General features: G+C 40.0%; 1 protein-coding gene across 1 annotated transcript in view; it reads right to left on the bottom strand.

The window, feature by feature from the left end:
- The window catches only part of LOC135320331 (heat shock transcription factor, Y-linked-like), a 103338-nt gene extending 82071 nt beyond the window's left edge, over positions 1 to 21267 (bottom strand). Inside the window, 1 exon segment of the mRNA XM_064483431.1 lies at positions 21204 to 21267. Within this exon segment, the coding sequence (XP_064339501.1) occupies positions 21204 to 21267 (64 nt within the window).
- Positions 21268 to 21612: the final 345 nt, after the last annotated feature.

The following is a 21612-nucleotide window of genomic DNA, read 5'->3' as shown; positions in this document are numbered from 1 at the left end:
TGGCAAAAGTAAGACTGGGTTTAGCTAACATGAAGTGCTTCCCCCTGTCTCAGTAGTCCTTTCAGCAAGTGGAATATTGCTCTACTGACACATTTAGTGAGGTAAATATTGGGATTTCACTGAGTGTATCAATGCCCAGCTGCAATCACAAGTAACATATAGGTTTTTACCTCAAGCACTCAAACTTGGAGATCCCAACAAGATAGAAGGAAATTTCTCACGCACAATCTTTCCTCTAGTGATGCAAATCAGCAAGATCCATTGCACAGCATCTTTTCCTCAAGAGACAACCTGCCGACAAGTTTTCCAACTTGGACTGCAATTGCTTAAAGGCAACAGGAACAGAGGTGAAGTGAGCTAACTTACAGTGAGAGTGTGAGAAGGCCTATCTGAGATCGTAGTTATGCTTGCTTCCCAAGAACATGAACACTCCATTATCATGACAGTGCAGATGAGGTATATTTTTGCACTCATTGTATTCCCAGTTTCATTCAAGTGCCAAATTACGGTGGATGTGAGCTAAAATACAAGACACATTCAAACAATCTTCCTTGTACCTTCATTCATATGCTTCCAGTAAGCAGTGTCAAGTGTGGGTATGTTGTTGTCCCAAAGAGGAGCTGGGACCAAAGTCATGGAGGAAAGGAACATAGGATAATTTGAGAAACCATGGAACTCAGAGATCATGATGAAACCCGCGTATTGGCTGCACATATTCCACTTCATTCCCAGGGTTGGACGAATGCCTAAGATTCGGAAAAATAAGCTGGGTAGGAAGAGACATTCTCCCACTTCTGCCACCACTGGTGCAATGCTCTCAAGGGACTGTTTCAATCTGGGTTCAGTTGGACAACTCAAGATGATGTTCAGAGAAACTGTTTCAGAAGCGAGACAAAAGTTTGTTTCTCATTCACAGAAAATCATTTTTCGTAAAAAGGCACAAGGCAGAAATCATCCTTACCCTTTTCATTTTAAGCAACTAACCGGCTGGAAGGCCCCATGTATGCAGATGAAGTTCGTAGAGACTCTCCTACAAATGGCATCCTGCACTGCTTCTTTGTTTCATAAAGTTAGTTCAACAAAGGAGAAAAATTTAATTCTATGTGGAATACGAGCCAAGACCAAGTGGGACACTGATACACAGCCTTTTCACAAGGGCCAGAATTCTCCGACTTGCAAACTAGGTGATGGGGATAATTTCCTTCAAAATGCCTTATCCCAAATTGAGAATTCATATAGCATATATTCAACACAAACACTCATTAAGAAGATATTAGATTCCAAGCAGTTTTCTTTCATGCTGTTCTTCCTACAGAAACATTCATAATATTTGAAAGAAAATATCTACATGATGAACAGATGCCTTTCTGAATGTGCAATTGGGGTCACGCTCATCCTTGATATTCAATGTGTCCCCATCAAGGCAGTGTAATGAAAACTGGCCCAAGTCAGACTCCTCCAAATAGTGAAATTACAGAATGTGTATATCACCTCTACCAACGCTGAAGTGGATTTCTCTGCACGAAATACTGAGAATTCCTCAAGTATTTGAAAGTGCTGCTGTTGTCTATGGTGAGATGAGGTATATCAATATCATTTTGCCAGATGATCCTTCACAACATGGAGGGAAAACTCTGGCCAGAAATGTAAATCCATGCTTTTGCCATCAATTCACTAGAAGGGAGTTTCCCACGGCCCTTCTCATACTGAAGTGCAACACACGGTAAGCATTTGTTTGAAAAGGACACAAACTGCAAGAAGTTTGCTAGCAGCATTCTTTGCTTCTTCCCTTGAATGCCCTATGTGGACATGGCTTTATCTGGGGAAACTGGAGTACTAAGGCCAAATTATCCAAAGTCCTATCCTAGTATGCACGGACAGTTCTTGCCAGGGTGCTGTGCTCTACCGACATCATGGATGATATCAACTCGCCCAAACACATTTTTTCCCAGAGTGAAAGATCATAAAACATATTGAACACTTGGCATTCTTCCTAGGAGACAGCTTCACAAAATGTTTATATTGCCATAACTTCATTCCAGGCAGAAATCATTTCAAGATGGCTGAAATTGCAGAAGGAAATTCAGGTTGCAGTGGAAACTTATGGAACATGAAGACAGGTTCAGACACCAAAGACAAACAGCCTCAATTTTGAAAACGGGCAGAAGAATGAAACCCCAAACATGTGCTCACAGGTTTCCAAGACTGGGTGCAGGAAACACAATGTGTTTCATTCTGTTCAAGTAGCATTTTCCACATACGGAAATTTGCTTGATCAAGAAGTTCAGTGTGGGGAAATTTGAGAATTCATTGGGGGTTTACATTCATGACCTCACTCAGTACTCAGACATAGGATGGGTTCTCAATCCCACCACATATATGATCCCATCAAAGCAGAAGGAGGTTTCCCAAACACACCCTTACCTCTAGTGACATCTACAAGATGCATTGCACAGCCCCTATATTTCAAGAGATATTCTGTCGACAAAGTTACAGAGATTGCAGGTGACTTTCCTAAATAAAATAAAAGAAGCGATTAAGGGGGCAGATTTAATGTGATTGTGTGAAAAGGCTTATCAGAACGTGGATTTTTGTTTGTTTCCCCAACACAAAAATTTCTTTAGCCTGACAATGCAGATGAAGTTAATATTTTCAATCTAATTTTATTCCCAATATGTGTCACGTGGGAACGTTATGGCTGATCAGAAGGAAATTAGAAGGCCCATTAAAACAATTCTCTTTCCATTTTGCTTAGAATGCTTCATAACAGCTGGGCCTTCTGAGTGGCTGTTTGTGTTTCTAAGATGCGTTGGGGCCAAGGTCTTAAGACAGGAACTCCGGTCACTTAACCAAACCGTGGAAACTCAGGGCTCCCCTGAGTCATGCAATGTTGATCCACTTTTTACATTTTGTTCCAAGAGTACAATGATTGTCTAAGATTCGGCACAAGAAGCTGGGTAGGGAGAGATATTGTCCCACATCTATCACCTCTCATGGCATGCTGTCCCGGAACTTTTTCAAGCTGGGTTCAATTCGATGTCTAGGACGCAGTTGAGAAAAATTTTTTCAGAACCCATATATAGGCTTCTTTCCAAGTCACAGTAACCATTTTCCCCCATGATGGCATAAGGCAGAATTCATCCTTACACGTTTCATTTCCATAAGGTAACATTTTGGTAGATTCCGTGCATGAAGCCAAGGGTCACAGATGATTTCCAGCAAACAGCTTGTGGCAGTTTTCCTCACTTTTGAAAAGACATTTAAAAATCTGAGAAATCTGTGATTCCATGTCAGTAGGGTCCAATGTTTTGTTGTACAAGAAATAGACACGGTTCCCAAATGCCTAAATAATCTTTATTGAAATGAAGTAGATGGGGTGAATAATCTTCAAACGTGATTTCTACAAAATTGAGAATTGTTACAGGGTATATTGTACCCACAAATCGCTTTGGAGAGAATACTATAAGATATCTTCCTTTATGCTACTCTTTTCACAGAGAACTTCATGAGAGCTGAAGTAAATTATCTGATTTCAAAGAAAAATGGAGGCCTAAAAGAATGTGCACATGGGCTCACAATTGTCCCTGTAATTTATTGTGTCCCCGAAGACCCAGTGGAGTGAAAATGGGAACACATCATGTTCTTACAAAGAGGGATATTTTTGAAAGTGAATTTCACCTCAAGTAACACTGAAGAGGTTTTCTTGGCACCAATAATTCAGCATTCCTTATAGATATACAAACAGCTGCTTTTTGCTGAGCTGAAATGCGGTCCTTAATGTTCACCTTCTGAGATGTATTTTCATAATACTCAGGGAACCTCAAGCCAAACATGGAATCCCTGCTTTTATAATCTATTCCCAAGAAGGGAATTTCCCAATTCCCTTCTGTTCCCCAGAAGATCCATAATTGATGCTTTTTTGTGCTGCTGAAATGAACTGAAGGTGACTTTCTAAAGACCATTCTTTGCACTTTACCTTGGATTCTCTCTGTGGACAGTGAAGATCACAGAAAATCTGATGTTCTAAAGACGATCTTGAGTAGAAGCCCATTAGAATACTAATGGACCGTTCTTACATTTTGGCAAATCTCTGCAATTCTAAAGTATGTGATTAAGTCAACTTCACCTCTGTCTAACTCTATCCCAGATTTATTAGTTTTTAAGTCCTGAGGCAGGATGAGCATACTATCTGGGATATATTTGAACATGATTCTTGATCTTGCCGTCAACTGATGCTAATATGAATGCATATGACGATGGCTGAATATGAGTAAATAAATGCATGTAGCAGTGAAATCTTAGAGAACATGGTTATAGGCTCATTTGCTAAAGAGAGAATCCACATATTCAAAAAGTGTTAGAAGTCTGAAAACTTCCTTCTGTGTTTCAGCCTAATATGTTCAAAGCAGGGCTGTCAGAAATTCACTTCTTGTGATTTAGTGTCAAAAGTAAGACAGGGTTCATCTAACATGAAGTGCTTCCTCCTGTCCAAGTAGACCTTTCAGCAAATGGAAAATTGCTCTATCAACATATTTACTGAGGTAAACATTCAGAATTCTCTGGGTGTTTGAATGCCCAGACCCAATCACAAGTAAGACATAGGCTAGTTTCTCAATCACACAAACTTGGAGATCCCAACAAGGTAGAAGGACATTTCCCACACACAGTCTTTCCTCTAGTGATGAAAACCAGCAAGATCCATTGTACAGCATCTTTTCCTCAGGAGACACCATGCCGGCAAAGTTTCCAACTTGGCCGGCAAATGCCTAAAGGCACATGAAGCAGAGGTGAAGTGAGCTAATTTACTGTGAGAGTGTGAGAAGTCCTATCAGAGCTCAAAGTTACGCTTGCTTCCCAACAACATGAACACTCCATTATCACGACAGTGCAGATGAGGTATAATTCTTGCAACCTTTGTATACAGAATTTGAGACAAGTGCCAAATTTCGGTGGATGTGAGCTAAACTCAAGACCCATTCAAAGAATCTTCCTTGCACTTTCATTCTGATGTTTCCAGTAAGCAGTGTCAAGCACGGGTCTGTTTTTGTACCAAAGAAGATCTGGGGCCAAGGTCTCTGAGGGCAGGGACATAGAATACATTAGGGAACCGTGGAACTCAGTGCTCATGATGAGACCCTTGTTGATGCTGCACATTTTCCACTTCATTCCCAGGGTTGGACGAAGGCCTAAGATTCGGAAAAATAGGCTGGGTTGGATGAGATATTCTCCCACTTCTGCCACTGTTGTTGCAATGCTCTCAAGGATCTGTTTCAAGCTGGGTTCAATTTGCCATCTCAAGATCATGTTCAGAGAAAGAGTTTAAGAACCTAGACAAAAGCTTGTTTCCCATTCACAGAAACCCACTTTTCCAAAAAAGGCACAGGGCCGAAATCTACCTTACCCTTTTCATTTTGAGCAGCTAACCTCCTGGAAGGTCCCGTGCATGCAGATGAAGTTCGTAGAGACTCTCCTACAAATGGCATTCTGCACTGCCTCTTTGTTTCATAAAGTTAGTTCAACAAAAGAAAAAAACTTAATTCCATGTGGAATATGAGCCAAGACCAAGTGGGACACTTACACACAGCCTTTTCACAACTGCCAGATTTCTCTGAATTGCATGCTAGGTGATGGAGAGAATTTCCTTCAAAATTGCCTTATCACAAACTGAGAATTCTTACAGGATATATTGAACCCAAGCTCTCATTAAGAAGGTATTACCTTCCAAGCTGTTTTCTTTCTTGCTATTCTTCCTACAGAAATCTTCCTAATATTTGAAAGAAAATATCTACATTGGATGATGAACAGAGGACTTTCTGAATGTGCAAATGGTCTCACTTCCAGTCTTGAAATTCAATGTGTCCCCATCAAGGCAGTGCAATGAAAACTGGCCCACATCAGACTACTCCAAATACTGAACTTACAGAAAGTGAATATCACCTGAACTAACGCTGAAGGGGATTTCTCTGCATGAAACATTCAGAATTCCTCAGAGTTTGTGAAAGATCTGCTGTTGACTCAGGTGACATGAGGTGTTTTAATGTCACTTTGCCAGATTTACCTTCACAACATGGAGGGATAACTCTGGCCAAACATGAAAATCCCTGCTTTTGCCATCAATACCCTAGAACGGAGTATCTCATGGCCCTTATCCTGAAGTGCAAAACATGGCATGCATTTGTTTGAAAAGGACACAAACTGCAAGAGGATTTCTAGCAGCATCCTTTGCTTCTTCCCTTGGATACCCTATGTGGACATGGCCAGATCTAGAAAAACTGGGTTACTTAGGCCAAACTGTGAAAAGGCCTTTCCAAGTATGCACAGACAGTTCTTCCCAGAGTGCTGTGTTCTACCGAAATCTTGGATCATGTCAACCCTCCAGAACACATGATACTTCCCAGGAGTGGAAGATCCTAAAACCTATGGAACCCTGGGCATCCAACCTAGGAGACTGTCTCACAAGAATATTTGTCTCGCCATAACTTCATGCCAGCTAGAATTCAGTTCAAGATGGCTGAACTTGCAAAAGCAAATTCAGGTTGCAGTGAAAACTTATGGAACATGAATACAGGTTCGTACACCAAAGACAAATGCCTCATATCTGAATACTGGCAGAAGAATGAAACCCCCAACATATGCTCACAAGTTTCCCAAGTCTGGTTGCAGCTAACGCAATATACTTCATTCTGTCCTAGTAGCCCTTTCCACATATGGAAATTTGCTCGATTGAGATGTTCAGTGGGGGGAAATTTGGGATTTCAGAGGGGGTTTAGATTCATGACTTCACTCAAAACTTAGACATATTATGGCTTCTCAATCAAACCACATACATGATCACAAGACAGAAGGAGGTTTCCCACAAACACTGTTTCCTCTAGTGATAAATACAAGATGCATTGCACAGCCCCTCATTTCCAAGAGTCATTCTGTTTACAGTTTCAGACATTGCAGTTCACTTTCCTAAAGAAGCTAAAACAGGAGATGAAGGGAGCGAACTTAATGCAATACTGTGAAAAGGCTTATCAGAACGTGGATTTTGGTTTATTTCCACAACACAAAATTTACCTAACCCAACAACGCAGATGAAGTTAATTTTTTCAATCTCATTGTATTCCCAAGATGTGTCATTGGGGAACATAAGGGCTGATCTGACATAAATTAGAAGACCAGTTCATAAAATCCTCTTTCCATTTTGCTTAAAATGCTTCATAAAAACTTGGTCTACAGAGGCGCTTTTTGTGTTTCTAAAGTGAGTGGAAGCAAGGCCATTCAGGACAGGAACACAGGCCACTTAGGGAAACTGTGGAAACTCAGGGCTCCCCTGAGTCCTGCAAAGTTGATCCACTTTTTCCATTTGGACCAAGAGTGCAATGGTTGTCAAAGGTTTGGCACAAGAATCTGGGTAGCAAGGGATATTCTCCCACTTCTATCACCTCCCATGGCATGCTTTCCTGGAACATTTTCAAGCTGGCTTCAATTTGATGTCTAGAGACAACGTTAAGAAAATTTTTTCAGAATCGGGATATAGTCTTCTTTCCAAGTCAGGGAAACAATTTCCCCCATTATGGCACAAGGCAGAATTCATCCTTACAAGTTTCATTTCTATAAGGGAACATGTTGGAAAATTCCGTGCATGTAGCCAAGGGTCACAGAGGCTTTCCAGCTAACGGCTTGGCACAGTTTTCCTCACTTTTGAAAAGACAGTTCAAAATCTGAGAAAACCGTGATTCCATGTGCAGTAGGGGCCAATGATTTGTGGAACAATGAAATAGACACTGTTCCCAAATGCCTAAATAATCTGTCATGCAATGAAGTAGACTGGGTGAATTATCTTCAAACATGCCTTCTACAAAACAGAGAATTAGACAGGGTAAATTGAACCGAAGAATGACTTGCTTAGGAGAGAGTTCCCAAGCTGTCTTCTTTTGTACTATTCATCCTACAGAAAAGTTCATGAGAGCTGAAGAAAATTATCTGATTTTGATGAAAACAGAGGTCTAAAAAGAATGTGCAGGAGGGCTCATTTATGTCCGGGAAAATGAATGTGTCCCTGAAGAGCCAGTGCAGTGAAAATGGGCCCACATCATGTTCCTAGAAACAGGGACGTTTTTGGAAGTGAATTTCACCTAACTTAACCCTGAAGAGGGTTTCTTGGCACAATAATTCAGCATTCTTAATAGCTATACAAAGAGCTGCTGTTGGCTGAGCTGAAATGCGGTCCTTAATGTCACCTTCTGAGATGTACATTCATAACACTCAGGGAACCTCAGGCCAAACATGGAATCACTGCTTTTATCATCAATTTCCCAATTCCCTTCTCTTCCCCAAAAGAACCATATTTTGAACATTTGTGTGCTGCTGATATGAACTGAAGATGACTTTCTAAAGACCATTCTTTGCACATTTCCTTGGATTCTCTCTGTGGACATTGAAGATCATGGAAAAGCTGCTGTATTAAAGATGATCTTAAGTAGAAGCCCCTCAGAATACCGATGGACCATTCTTCCTCTTAGGCTAAATTCTGCGATTCCAATGTATGGGATAAAGTCAACTTCAGCTCCCCCCAAATGTATCCAGATTTACAAGTTTTTAAATCCTGAGGCATACAGAGCATCCTATCTAGGAGGTATTTTACCATGATTCTTGATCTTGCGGTCAACTTATGCTAATAAGAATGCTTATGAAGATGGCTGAAGTTGAGGAATGAAACGCAGGTAGCAGTGTAATTTTTCAGAACATGGTGATAGGCTCGTTTGCTAAAGAGAGAATCCACATATACAAAAAGTGGAAGACTAAAAAATTCCTCTTGTTTTTCAGCCTAATATGGGCAAAGAAGGGCTGTGGGAAATTCCCTTCTTGTGAAGTAGTGGCAAAAGTAAGACTGGGTTCGTCTAACACGAAGTACTTCCTCCTGGCCAAATAGTCCTCTCAGCAAGTGAAAAATTGCTCTATCAACACACTCAGTGAGGTAAACATTGAGATTTCACTGGGTGCTTGAATGCCCAGTCCCAATCACAAGTAAGATATGTTAGTTTCTGAATCACTCAAACTTGGAGATCCCAACAAGTGAGAAGGAAATTTCTCACACACAATCTTTTCTCAAGTGACCTAAACCAGCAAGATCCATTGTACAGCATCTCTTCCTCAGGAGATATACTGCCGGCAAATTTTCCCACTTAGCCGGTAATTGCCTAAAGGCACCCAAAGCAGAGGTGAAGTGAGCTAACTTATTGTGAAAGTGTGAGAAGGCCTATCAGAGCTCATAGTTACACTTGATTCCCAACAACACAAACACTCCATTATCACAACAGCACAGATGAGGAAATTTTTTCTGCCCTCATTATAATTCTAGTATGAGTCAAGTGCCAAAATTCGGTGGATGTGATCTAAAATACAAGGCCCATTCAAACAATATTCTTTTCACCTTCATTCAGATGCTTCCAGTAAGCAATGTCAAGTGTGGGTCTGTTGTTGTCCCAAAGAGGAGCTGTGGCCAAGGTTGCTGAAGGCAAGAGCATAGAATAATTGGGAAGTTATAATTGCAACTCAGTGCTCATGACAAGACCCATGTAGTTTCTGCACACTTTCCACTTCATTCCCAGGGTTGGATGATTGCCTAAGATTCGGAAAAATATGCTGGGTAGGAAGAGATATTCTCCCAATTCTGCCACCATTGTTGCAATGCTCTCAAGGAACTCTATCAGACTGGGTTCAATTTGACATCTCAAGACCATGTTCAGAGAAACTGTTTCAGAACTGAGGCAAAGGCTTGTTTCCCATTCACAAAAAAACATTTTCCCCTAAAGGAACAAGACAGAATTCATCCTTACCCATTTCATTTTGAGCAAATAACCTGCTGGAAAGTCCCATGCATGCAGATGGAGGGAGTAGAGACTCTCCTACAAATGAAATACCACATTCTCCCTCTGTTTCATAAAGGTTGTTCAACATAAGAGAAAACTCTGATTCCTTGTGGAATACAAGCCAAGACCAAATGGGACACTGACACACAGCCATTTCACAACTCCCAGCATTCTCTGACTTGCAAATTAGATGATGGAGAGAATTTCCTTCAAAAATGCCTTATCCCTAATTGATATTGAACCCAAGTACTCATTTAGGAGTTATTTCCTTTCAATCTATTTACTTTCCTCCTATACTTCCTACAGAAATCTTCATAAGAGCTGAAGGAAATTGTCTACTTTGGATGATGAACAGAGGCCTTTTTGAATGTGCAAATGGACGCACTTCTGTCCTTGAAAATTAATGTGTCCCAATCAAGGCAGTGAAATGAAAACTGGCCCACTTCGTACTCCTCCAAATAGGGAAGTTTCAGAAAGTGAATATCACGTGAACTAATGCTGAAGAGGATTTCTCTGCATGAAAATTTCAGAATTCCTCATAGATTTCAAAATAGCTGTTATTGGCTCAGCTGAAATGAGGTATTTTAATGTCACTTCACCAGATAACACTTCACAACTTGGAGGGATAGCTCTGGCCAAACATGAAAATCCCTGCTTTTGCAATCAATTCCCTAGAAGGGTTTATCCCATGGCCTTCTATTCCTGAAGTGCAAAACGGGGTGATCATTTGTTGGAGGAGAAAATGAATTGCAAGAACATTGCAAGCAGTATACTTTGCTTCTTCACTTCGATGCCCTATGTGGACATGGCCAGATCTGGAGAAGCTGGGGTAAAGAGGCCAAACTTGTGAAAAGGCCTTCCCACATATGCACAGACAGTTCTTGCCAGAGTGCTGTGCTCTACTGAAATCTTGGATCATGTCAACTCTCATAACCACATATAGATTCCCAAGTGTGAAAGATCGTAAAACGTATGGAACACTGGGCAACCTACCTAGGAGACAGTCTCATAAGAAATTTTGTCTCACCATAACTTCATGCCAGTTAGAATGCATTTCATGATGGCTGAAGTTGTGTAGGGAACTCAGGTTGCAGTGAAAATTTATGGAGTATGTAGACAGGCTTGTACACTAAAAAGAGAATCCTGACATTTGGAAAATGGCAGAAGACCGACACCCCCAACATGTGCTCAACGGTTTCCAAAACTAGGTGCAGATAACACAATGTGCTTCATTCTTTCCAAGTAGTCCTTTAAATATGTGGAAATTGTTTGATTGAGAATTTCAGTGGGGGGAAATTGGAGAATTCACAGTGGGTTTTAATGCATGGCCTCACTCACAAGCTAGATATAGGATGGTTCTTCCATCTTACCACTTACATAATCCCAACAAGGCAGAAGGAGGTTTCATACATACACTATTTTTTCTAGTGACAAGTACCTAAAAGCTGCCTTTCACAACCCCTAATTTTCAAGAGACATTCTCTCAACAAATTTTCCAAATTAGAAGGTGACAATCCTAAAGGCACAAAAATAGGAGATAAAGGGAATGGATTCAATGTGAGTGTGTGAGAAAGCCTATCAGAACTTGGATATTGGATGTCTTTCCCAACACAAAATTCTCTTATTCCTACAATTCAGAAGAAGGAAAATTTTTCACATTAAATGAATTCCCAAGATGCGTCACCTATGAAACTTATGGTTCTTTTTATGGAAATTAGAAAACCCATTCAAACAATCCTCTTTCCAGCTTTTGTAGAATGGTTTGTAAAAGCTAGTTCTGCTGAGGGGCTGTTAGTGTTTCTATGAAAAGTTTAGGCCAAGTACCTTCAGGACAGGCAAACAGGCTACTTAGGGAAACCTTGGAAACTCAGTGCTTCCTAGAACCTGCAATGATTCTTCACCTATTAGTTTCCATTCTTAGAGTCGGATGATTGTCTAAGATTCGGCACATGAAGCTGCATAGGGACAGAAATTCTCCCAATTATATCACTTCTCTTGGCATGCTGTTCTGGAAAATTTTCAAGCTGGGTCCTATTTGACATCTCAAGATAAAGTTGAGAGAAATTATTTCAGAAACGGGATATAGGTTTCTTTCCAAATCATGGAAACCATTTCTCCCCATGTCAGCACAAGGAAGAAATCATCCTTACCAGTTTAATTTCCATAAGGGAACATGTTGTAAGATTCCATTCATGTAAACAAAGGTCACAAACACATTCCTGCAAATGGTATGCCACAGTGTTACTCACTTTTGTAAAAAGATTTCAACATTTGAGAGTACCATGATTAATATACCATTTGGGGACAAGCTTTTGAAGAACACTGAAATAGAGACATTTTCCAAATGCCTAAATACTCTGTCTTGCTAGGAAATGATGGGGAGAATTTTCTTCAAACATAAGATCTCAAAAATTGAGGATCATTACAGGATATATTGAACAGAAGCAAGAATCGTTCAGGAGAGAGTACCCCCAAAGCTATCTTCTTTTGTTCTATTCTTCCTACAGAAAACTTCATGAGAGCTGAAGTAAATTATCTGAGTTCAAATAAGAATTGAGGTCTATGAGAATGTGCAGATGGGCTGATTCCTGTCCCTGTAATCAATGTTTCCCCAAAAACACAGAGCAGTGAAAATAGGCTAACGTCATATTCCTCCAAATAGGGACTTTTCTGAAGAAGAATTTTCACAAAAGATACCCTGAAGAGGGTATAATGCACCAATAAAACATCTTACCTATTAGCTTTCTTAAGAGCTGACTTTGACTGAGATACAATGCACTACTTAATGTCACCTTCCCAGATGTACCTTCATAAAATGCAGGGAAACCCATGCCAAACGTGGAAATCCCAGTTCTTATCTACAATTCCAAATAAGGGATTATACCATCTCCCTTCTGTTCCCTTAAAGAAACATATGAGATGCATTTGTGTGCAGATGATAGGACTAAAGTTGAATTTGTAAAGAGCATCCTTTGCAAATTTCCTTTGATTCACTCTATAAAATGTGAAGATAAAGGATTAGCAGATGTAGTAAGAATGAACTTGAACAGAAACCTATGAGATTACGGATGGACTGTTCTCTCTATTAGGCAATACCCTGCACTTACAAGTTCTGGGATAAAGTCAGTTTAACATCACCAAATTGTATCCAAGATTTGCAAGATTTTAAAATCTGAGAGGCAAAGATTCTCCTAGCTACAGAAATTTTTACAGGAATCTTGAACTCACCGTCAAATGACACTAATGAGAATGCATTCAGAAAATGCTGAAGTGGATGAAAGAATGGCAAGATGCAGTATTTTCTTACAGAATATGGTTATAGGATCATGTGCAAAATGAAGAAGACAAATATTCAAAAAGTGACAGAAGACTGAAAACTTCCTCAATTGCTTGATCCTGAGATGAGAAAAGAGGGCTGTGGGATATTAACTACTTCAGAATTAGTGGGAAAAGAAAGACTGTGTTCATCTAACATGAATTGCTTTCTTCTGTCCACGTAGTCCTTTCAGAAAGTGGACGTTTGCTTGATCGACACGTTCTGTGAGGTGAACATTGAGATTATACTGGGGGTTTGAATGCACGACCTCTATCTCAAGTAAGACATAGGAATTTTACTCCATGCCTCAAACTTGGTGATTCGACAAACGCAGAAGGAAGTTTCCAACACAATCTTTACTGCAGTAACTAAAACAAAAAATATGCATTGCACAGCAAATCTTCCTTTAGAGATACACTGTCAGCAATGTTTCTAGCTTCATGGGAAAATGCCTAAATTTAACTGAAGCAGAGATGAAGTGAGATATCTTACTTTGAGTGTGTGAGAAAGCCAAACACAACTCGTAGATATGCTTGCTTCCCAACAACAAAAAAACTTTATCATGACAGCGCAGGTCAGGGATATTTTCCACATTCATGGTATTTCTAATATGTGTAAAGTATCAAGGTTTGGGTTGATGTGAGTGGAATAACAAAATCCATTCAAATAATCTTCCTTGCTCCTTCATTTGGATGCTTCAAGTTAGCAGTTTCAAGTGAGGAGCTGTGGCTGATGGAAGGAGGAGTTGGTGCCCAGGTTGTTCACAACAGGAACATAGAATAATTTTAGATAACGTGTAAATCATTGCTCACGAAGTGTCCCACAATTTTGCTGAACTATATCCCATTGATTCCCAGGATACAATGAATAATAAGATTTGGAACAATAAGCTGGGTAGGGAGAGATCTTCTCCCACTTCTGCTACCATTGTTGTCATGCTCCCCAGGAATGTTTTCAAACTGGGTTCAATTTGACATCTCAAGTTCAGGTTGAGAGAAACAGTTTCAGAACTGAGACATAGGCTTACTTCCCATTCACAGTAACCCATTTTTCCCAGAACGGCACAAGACTGAAATCACACATGACCATTTCATTTCATAGAGTGAACATGCTGGAAGTTCCTGTGCATGAAGTTAAATGTCATAGACATAATCCTACAAATGGTTTTCCGCATTCACTCTCTCTTTCACAGAGTTAGTTCCACATAAGAGAAAAACAGTGATTCCATTTTAAATAGGAGCCAAGTCCTTGTGCAACACTGTCACTAGCCATTTCCCGACTGCCAAAGTTTCCTTACTTGCAAAACAAGCATCGGTGTGAATTTCCTTCAAACATACCTTATCCAAAATTGAGAAGTGTTAAATCATACATTGAAGAAAAGCACACATTTAGGAGAGCTTAACATACAAGCTGTCTTATTCATTAGTATTTTTCCTACAGAAATCTTCATAACAGTGAATTAAATATCTACATTGGATGATGAACATATGCTTCTGAATGTGCAAATGTGCTCCCTTCCATCCTTGAAAACCAATGTGTCCCTAAAAATGAAGCACAATGAAAACTGGCCCATGTCATATTCCTCCAAATAGCGAAGTTACAGAAGATGAATTTCACATGAACTAATGCTGAAGAATGTTTCTCTGCATAAAACATTCAAATTCCTGATAGGTTTCAACTGAGCTGTTGTTGACTCAGCTGGATGAGGTATCTTAATGTCACTTTGTCAGATGTACCTTCAAAATATGGAGGGACAGCTCAGGCCAAACATGAAAATCCGAGATTTTGCCATCAATTCCCAAGAAGACAGTATTCCTCAGCTCTTCTGTTCCCGAAATGAAACACAGGGCAACCATTTGAAACAAATGGAAAATAATTGCAAGGGGAATCTATCCTGTTCTTGGCTTCTTCCCTTGGATGACTTCTGTGGACATTGAAAGATCCAGAGAAGCTGGGGTACTAAGGCCGAACTAGTGAAATGGCCGTTCCAATTAGACATGGGCAGTAATTGAGTGTGATGTGCTCTACCAAAATCTTGGATCAGGTCAGCTCACTCAACCGCAGATTGATCCCAGGAATGAAAGGTTCAAAAACATGAGGAACACAGGGCGACCTATCTAGGAGATAGTCTCACAAGAATCTTTGTCTCACCATAACTTCATGCCAGCTAGAATGCTTTTCAAGATGACTGAATATGAGGAAGAATGGCAGGATGCAGTGAAATCTTATGGAATATGAAGACAGGCTCGTATGCCAAAGATGAAAGCCTCACAGTTTAAAATTGCCAGAAGACTGAAAAATTCCTCATTTTCTTAGTTCCAAGATGGGAACAATTTCCAAGACTGCGTGAAGCTAACAAAATATGCTTCATACTGTCCAAGTAGTCTTTCCAGCATGTGAAAATATGCTAGATCAAGATATTCAGTTGGGGGAACTTGGAGAATTCACAGTGAGTTTAATTGTATGGCCTCACTCACAAGCTAGATATAGGCTGGGTCCTCAATTGCACCACTTACATAGTCCCAACAAGGCAGAAGGAAAACATGTTTTCACAATACGTGTTTTGTCTAGTGACAAATACCTAAAAGCTGCATTTCTCAGCCCCTCATTTTCAAGAGATATTGTGTCAACAAAATTTCCATATTGCAGGTGACATTCCTAATGGAAAAAAAGTCGTGGATGAATGGAATGGACTCAATGTGAGTGTGTGAGAAAGCCTATCGGAACTTGGATAGTAGATGGCTTCCCCAACAGCAAAATTCTCTTATTCTTACAATGCAGAAAGAGAATATATTTTCACATTCATTGTAATCCCAAGATGCATCACCTATGAACGTTAGGGTTGATCTTATGGAAATTAGAAATCCCATTCAAACAATTCTCTTTCCACCTTGCTTAGAATGGTTTGTAAAAGCTGGGTCTGCTGAGGGGCTGTTAGTGTGACTATGATGAGTTTGGGCCAAGGACCTTCAGGACAGGAACACAGTCTACTTACAGAAATGGAGGAAAGCCATGGCTCCCTTAAACCTTCGATGTTATTTCACATTTTCCATTCCATTCCTACACTGGAATGATTGTCTAAGATTTGGCAACAGAAGCTGCATAGGGAGAGATCATCTCACAAGTATATCTCTTCACTTGGCATGCTGATCGGGAACATTTTTAATCTGGGTTCAATTTGGTATCTTGAGACAAATTTGAGAGAAATTATTTCAGAACCTGTATATAGGTCTCTTTCCAAATCAAGGAAACCATTTTCTCCCCATGACGGCACAAGTCAAAAATTATCCTTACACGTTTTATTCCCTTAAGGGAACATGTTGCAAGACTCTTTGCATGTAGACCAAGGTCACAAACACATTCCTGAAAATGGCTTGCCACAGTGTATCTCAATTTTGTTTAGACAGTTCAACAATTGAGAAAACTGTGATTCCTTATGCATTAGGGGACAAGGTTTTGTGGAACACTGAAATAGATCCGTTTTCCAAATGCATAAATACTCTATCTTGCTAGGAAGTGATGGAGTGAAATTTTTTCAAATGTGAGTTCTTGGAAATTGAGGATCATTACAGGATATATTGAACCGTAGTACAAAAATTCCAGCAGAGAGTACCCTCAAAGCTGTCTTCTTTTGTGCTATTTTTCCTACAGAAATTTCATGAGAGCTGAAGTAAATTATCTGAGTTCAAAGAAGAATTGAGGCCTATGAGAATGTGCAGATTGGCTGACTTCCATCCTTGTAAATCAATGTGTCCTGAAAAATGCAGTGCAGTGAAAACTGGCCCAAGTCATATTCCTCCAAATAGGGACATTTCTGAAGTAGAATTTTGCCTAAGGATTCACTGAACAGAGTTTATTGCACCAATAAAACAGCATTCCTAATAGCTTTCCTATAAGTTCCTTTTCGGTGAACCTTCATAACATACAGGGAACCTCATGCCAAACATGGAAACCCTGGTTATTATCATCAATTCCCTGTAAGGGATTTTCCCAAGTCCCTTCTGTTCCCCTAAAGAACCAATTCAGAATTATTTGTGTGTAGATGATATTGCTAAAGATAACTTTCTAAAGAGCATCTTTTGCATATTTCCTTAGATTCAGCCTGTGGAATGTGAAGATCAAGGAGAAGCTGATGTAGTAAAGATAAACTTCAACAGAAACCTCTCAGATTTCGGATGGACAGTCTTCTCCTTTCAGCAAAACACTGAACTTCCAATTTCTGGGAAAAATTCAACTTAAACTCTCCCCAATTTTATCCCAGATTTGCAAGATTTTAAAATCTGAGGGGCATACAGGCTCCTATCTACAAGTTGTTTTCACATGAATCTTGATCGCACCATCAACTGACAGTAACTGGAATGCATTCAAAAAATGCTGAAGTTGAGGAAGGAAAGGCAGGTTGCATTGAATTCCTAAGAACAAGGTGATAGGAGCATGTGCCAAATGGAGAAGCCACATATTCGAAAAGTGGACAAGACTGAAAACTTCCTCAATTGTTTGATCCTGAGGTGAGAAAAGAAGGGCTTTGAGATATGAACTACTTTGGATTTAGTGGCAAAAGAAAGACTGGGTGCATCTAACATGAAGTGCTTTCTCCTATCCACATATTCCTTACAGCAAGTGGACGTTTGCTCGATCGAAACGTTCTGTGAGGTGAACATTGAGATTACACTGGGGGTTTCAATACACGGTCTCTATCTCAAGTAAGATAGGAAATTTTCTCAATGCCTCAAAATTGGTGATTCAAATAAGGCAGAAGGGAGTTTTCCAATCTTTCCTGCAGTGGCTAAAACCAACAAGATGCATTTCACAGCACCTCTTCCTTTAGAGACACTCTGTCCACAATGCTTCCAACTTCGTGGGAAATTGCCTAAATTCAGCTGAAGCAGAGATGAAGTGAGCTATCTCGCTGTGAGTGTGTGAGAAATCCAATCACTACTCGTAGATATGCTTGCTTTCCAAAACAAAAAAACTCCTTTATTCATGACAGCAAAGGTGAGGTATATTTTCCACACTCCTTATGTTCCCAATATGTGTAAAGTGTCAAGGTTTGGGTTGATTTGAGTGGAATTACAACACCCATTCAATTAATCTTCTTTGCTCCTTCATTTGAATGCTTCAAGTAAGCAGTGTCAAATGAGGGGCTGTGGCTGATCCTAAGAGGAACTACTGCCCAGGTCATTCAGCGCAGGAACATAGAATAATTTCAAATATCATGGAAATCATTGCTCACGAATTGTCCCACGAATTTGCTGAAAGTTTTCCCATTGATTCCCAGGATACAATGAATATTACGATTTAGAACAATAAGCTGGTTAGGAAGAGATCTTCTCCCACTTCTGCTATCATTGTTGTCATGCTCCCCAGGAATGGTTTCAAACTGGGTTCAATTTGACATCTCAAGTTCAGGTTGAGAGAAACAGTTTCAGAACCGAGACATAGGCTTCTTTCCCATTCAGAGTAACCCATTTTTCCCAGAACGGCACAAGACTGAAATCATGCATGCTCATTTCATTTCATAGAGCGAACATGCTGGAAGGTTCCGTGCATAAAGCTAAGTGTCATAGAGACAATGCTACAAATGGCCTTCTGCATTCACTCTATCTTTCATAGAGTTAGTTACACATAAGTGAAAAACTGTGATTCCATTTGGAATAGGAGCCAAGAACTTGTGAACTCTCACACACAGCTATTTCCCAACTGCCAAAGTTTCCTTACTTGCAAACCAAGCATCGGTGTGAATTTCCTTCAAACATACCTTATCGAAAATTGAGATGAGTTAAAGCATACATTGAAGAAAAGCACTCATTTAGGAGAGATTACCCTCCAAGCTGTCTTCTTCCTTATTATTCTTCCTACAGAAATCTTCATAATGTGTGAAGTAAAATATCTACATAGGATGATGAACGTATACTTGTGAATGCACAAATGGGCTCACTTCCATCCTTGGAAACCAATGTGTCCCCAACAATGAAGCACAAAGAAAACTGGCCCATGTTTCATTTCTAGAAATAGGGAAATTACAGAAGATGAATTTCATGTGAACTAATGCTGAAGAATGTTTCTCTGCATAAAACATTCAAAATTCCTGATAGGTTTCAACTGAGGTATTGTTGACTCAGCTGGGATGAGGTATCTTAATGTCACTTTGCCAGATGTACCTTCAAAATATGGAGGACAGCTCAGGCCACACGTGGAAATCCCAGATTTTGCCACCAGTTCCCAAGAAGGGAGTATCCCTCAGCTGTTCTGTTCCCAAAATGAAACACAGGGCAAGCATTTGTATCAAGCGGACAATAATTGCATGAGGATTGCTAGCTGTATTCTTTGCTTCTTCCCTTGGATGCCTTCTGTGGACACTGCAAGATCTGGGGAACCTGGGGTACTGAGGCTGAGCTAGTGAAATGGCCTTTCCAACTACTCATGGGCAGTAATAGACAGCATGCTATGATCTACCAAAATCTTGGACCAGGTCAGCTCACACATCCGCAGATTGATCCCAAGAATGAAAGGTTCAAAAACTTGAGGAACACAGGACGACCTATCTAGGAGATAGTCTCACAAGAATCTTTGTCTCACCATAAATTCATGTCAGCTTGAGGCCTTTTCAGGATGGCTGAAGTTGAGGAAGAAAGGCAGGATGCAGTGAAATCTTATGGAACATGAAGAAGAGCTTGTACACAAAAGGTGAATCCTCACATTATAAATGGGCCAGAAGACCGAAAACTTCCTCATTTTCTTAGTTCCAAGATGGGAACAGGTTTACAAGACTGGGTGAAGCTAACAAAATGTGCTACATACTGTCCAAGTAGTCCTTCCAGTTTGTGAAAATATGCTCAATCGAGACACTTAGTTGGGGGAACTTGGAGAATTCACAGTGGGTTTTAATGCATGAACTCACTCACAAGCTACATATAGGCTGAGTCCTCATTTGCACCACTTACATGATCCCAACTAAGCAGAAGGAGTTTTTCACAATACATTTTGTGTCTAGTGACAAGTACCTAAATGTTGCATTTCACAGCCAGCCCCACATTTTCAAGAGATATTCTGTCAACAAATTTTCCTAAATAGCAGGTGACATTCCTAATTGCATAAAAGTCGTGGATGAATGGAATGGACTCAATGTGAGTGTGTGAGAAAGCCTATCAGAACTTGGATAGTGGATGGCTTCCCCAACACCAAAATTCTCTTATTCTTACAATGCAGAAAGAGAATATTTTTTCACATTCATTGTAATCCCAAGATGCATCACCTATGAACGTTAGGGTTGATCTTATGGAAATTAGAAATCCCATTCAAACAATCCTCTTTCCACCTTGCTTAGAATGGTTTGTAAAAGCTGGGTCTGCTGAGGGGCTGTTAGTGTGACTATGATGAATTTGGGACAAGGACCTTCAGGACAGGAACAAAGTCTACTTACAGAAACCATGGAAACCCATGGCTCCCTTTAACCTTCGATGGTATTTCACATTTTCCATTCCATTCCTACACTGGAATGTTTGTCTAAGATTCGGCATAAAAAGCTGCATACGGAGAGATCATCTCCCAATTATATCACGTCATCTGGTATGCTGATCGGGAACATTATCCATTTGGATTCAATTTGTTATCTCATGTTCAAGTTGAGAGAAACAGTATCAGAAACGAGATATAGGCTTCTTTCCCATTCACTGTAACCCATAATTCCCACAGTGGCACAAGGCTGAAATCATCCTTACCATTTTCACTTCATGGTGCAAATGTGTAGAAAGGTCCGTGCATGAAGCTAAATGGCACAGAAAACCTACTTCAAATGGCTTTCCGCATTCACTCTGTATTTCATATAGTTACTTCAACATAAGGGAAAAACTGATTCAATTTCAATTAGGAGACATTGTGGAACAATAACACGCAGCCAATTCCTGACTGCCAAAATTCTGTCTTGCAAACAATGTGACGGTGTGAATTTCTTTCAAAAACCTTATCCAAAATTGAGAACTGTTTTTGCATATATTGAATAAAAGCCCTCATTTAGGGAAGATTACCCTCCAAGCTGTCTTCTTCGTCAGTATACTTCTGACAGTAATCTTCATAACGGCTGAAGTACATTATCTACATTGGATGATGAACGTATGCTTCTGAATGTGCAAATGGGCTCACTACCATCCTTGAAAGCCAATGTGTCTTCAAAAGTGAAGAGCAATGAAAACTGGCCCATGTTGTGTTCCTCCAAATAGCAAAGTTACAGAAGATGAATTTCAAGTTAACTAATGCTGAAGAATGTTTCTCTGCACAAAACACTCAGCATTCCTGATAGATTTTGAATGAGCTGCTGTTGACTCAGCTGGGATGAGGTGTCTTAATGTCACTTTGCCAGATGTACCTTCAAAACATGGAAGGACAGCTCAGGCCAAACATGAAAATCCCAAATTTTGCCATCAACTCTCAAGAAGG

Source organism: Camelus dromedarius, chromosome Y (assembly GCF_036321535.1).
Source record: "Camelus dromedarius isolate mCamDro1 chromosome Y, mCamDro1.pat, whole genome shotgun sequence".
Taxonomy (NCBI): domain Eukaryota; kingdom Metazoa; phylum Chordata; class Mammalia; order Artiodactyla; family Camelidae; genus Camelus; species Camelus dromedarius.
Note: the sequence above shows the minus strand (reverse complement) of the source record. Positions and strands in the feature narration are given on the sequence as shown.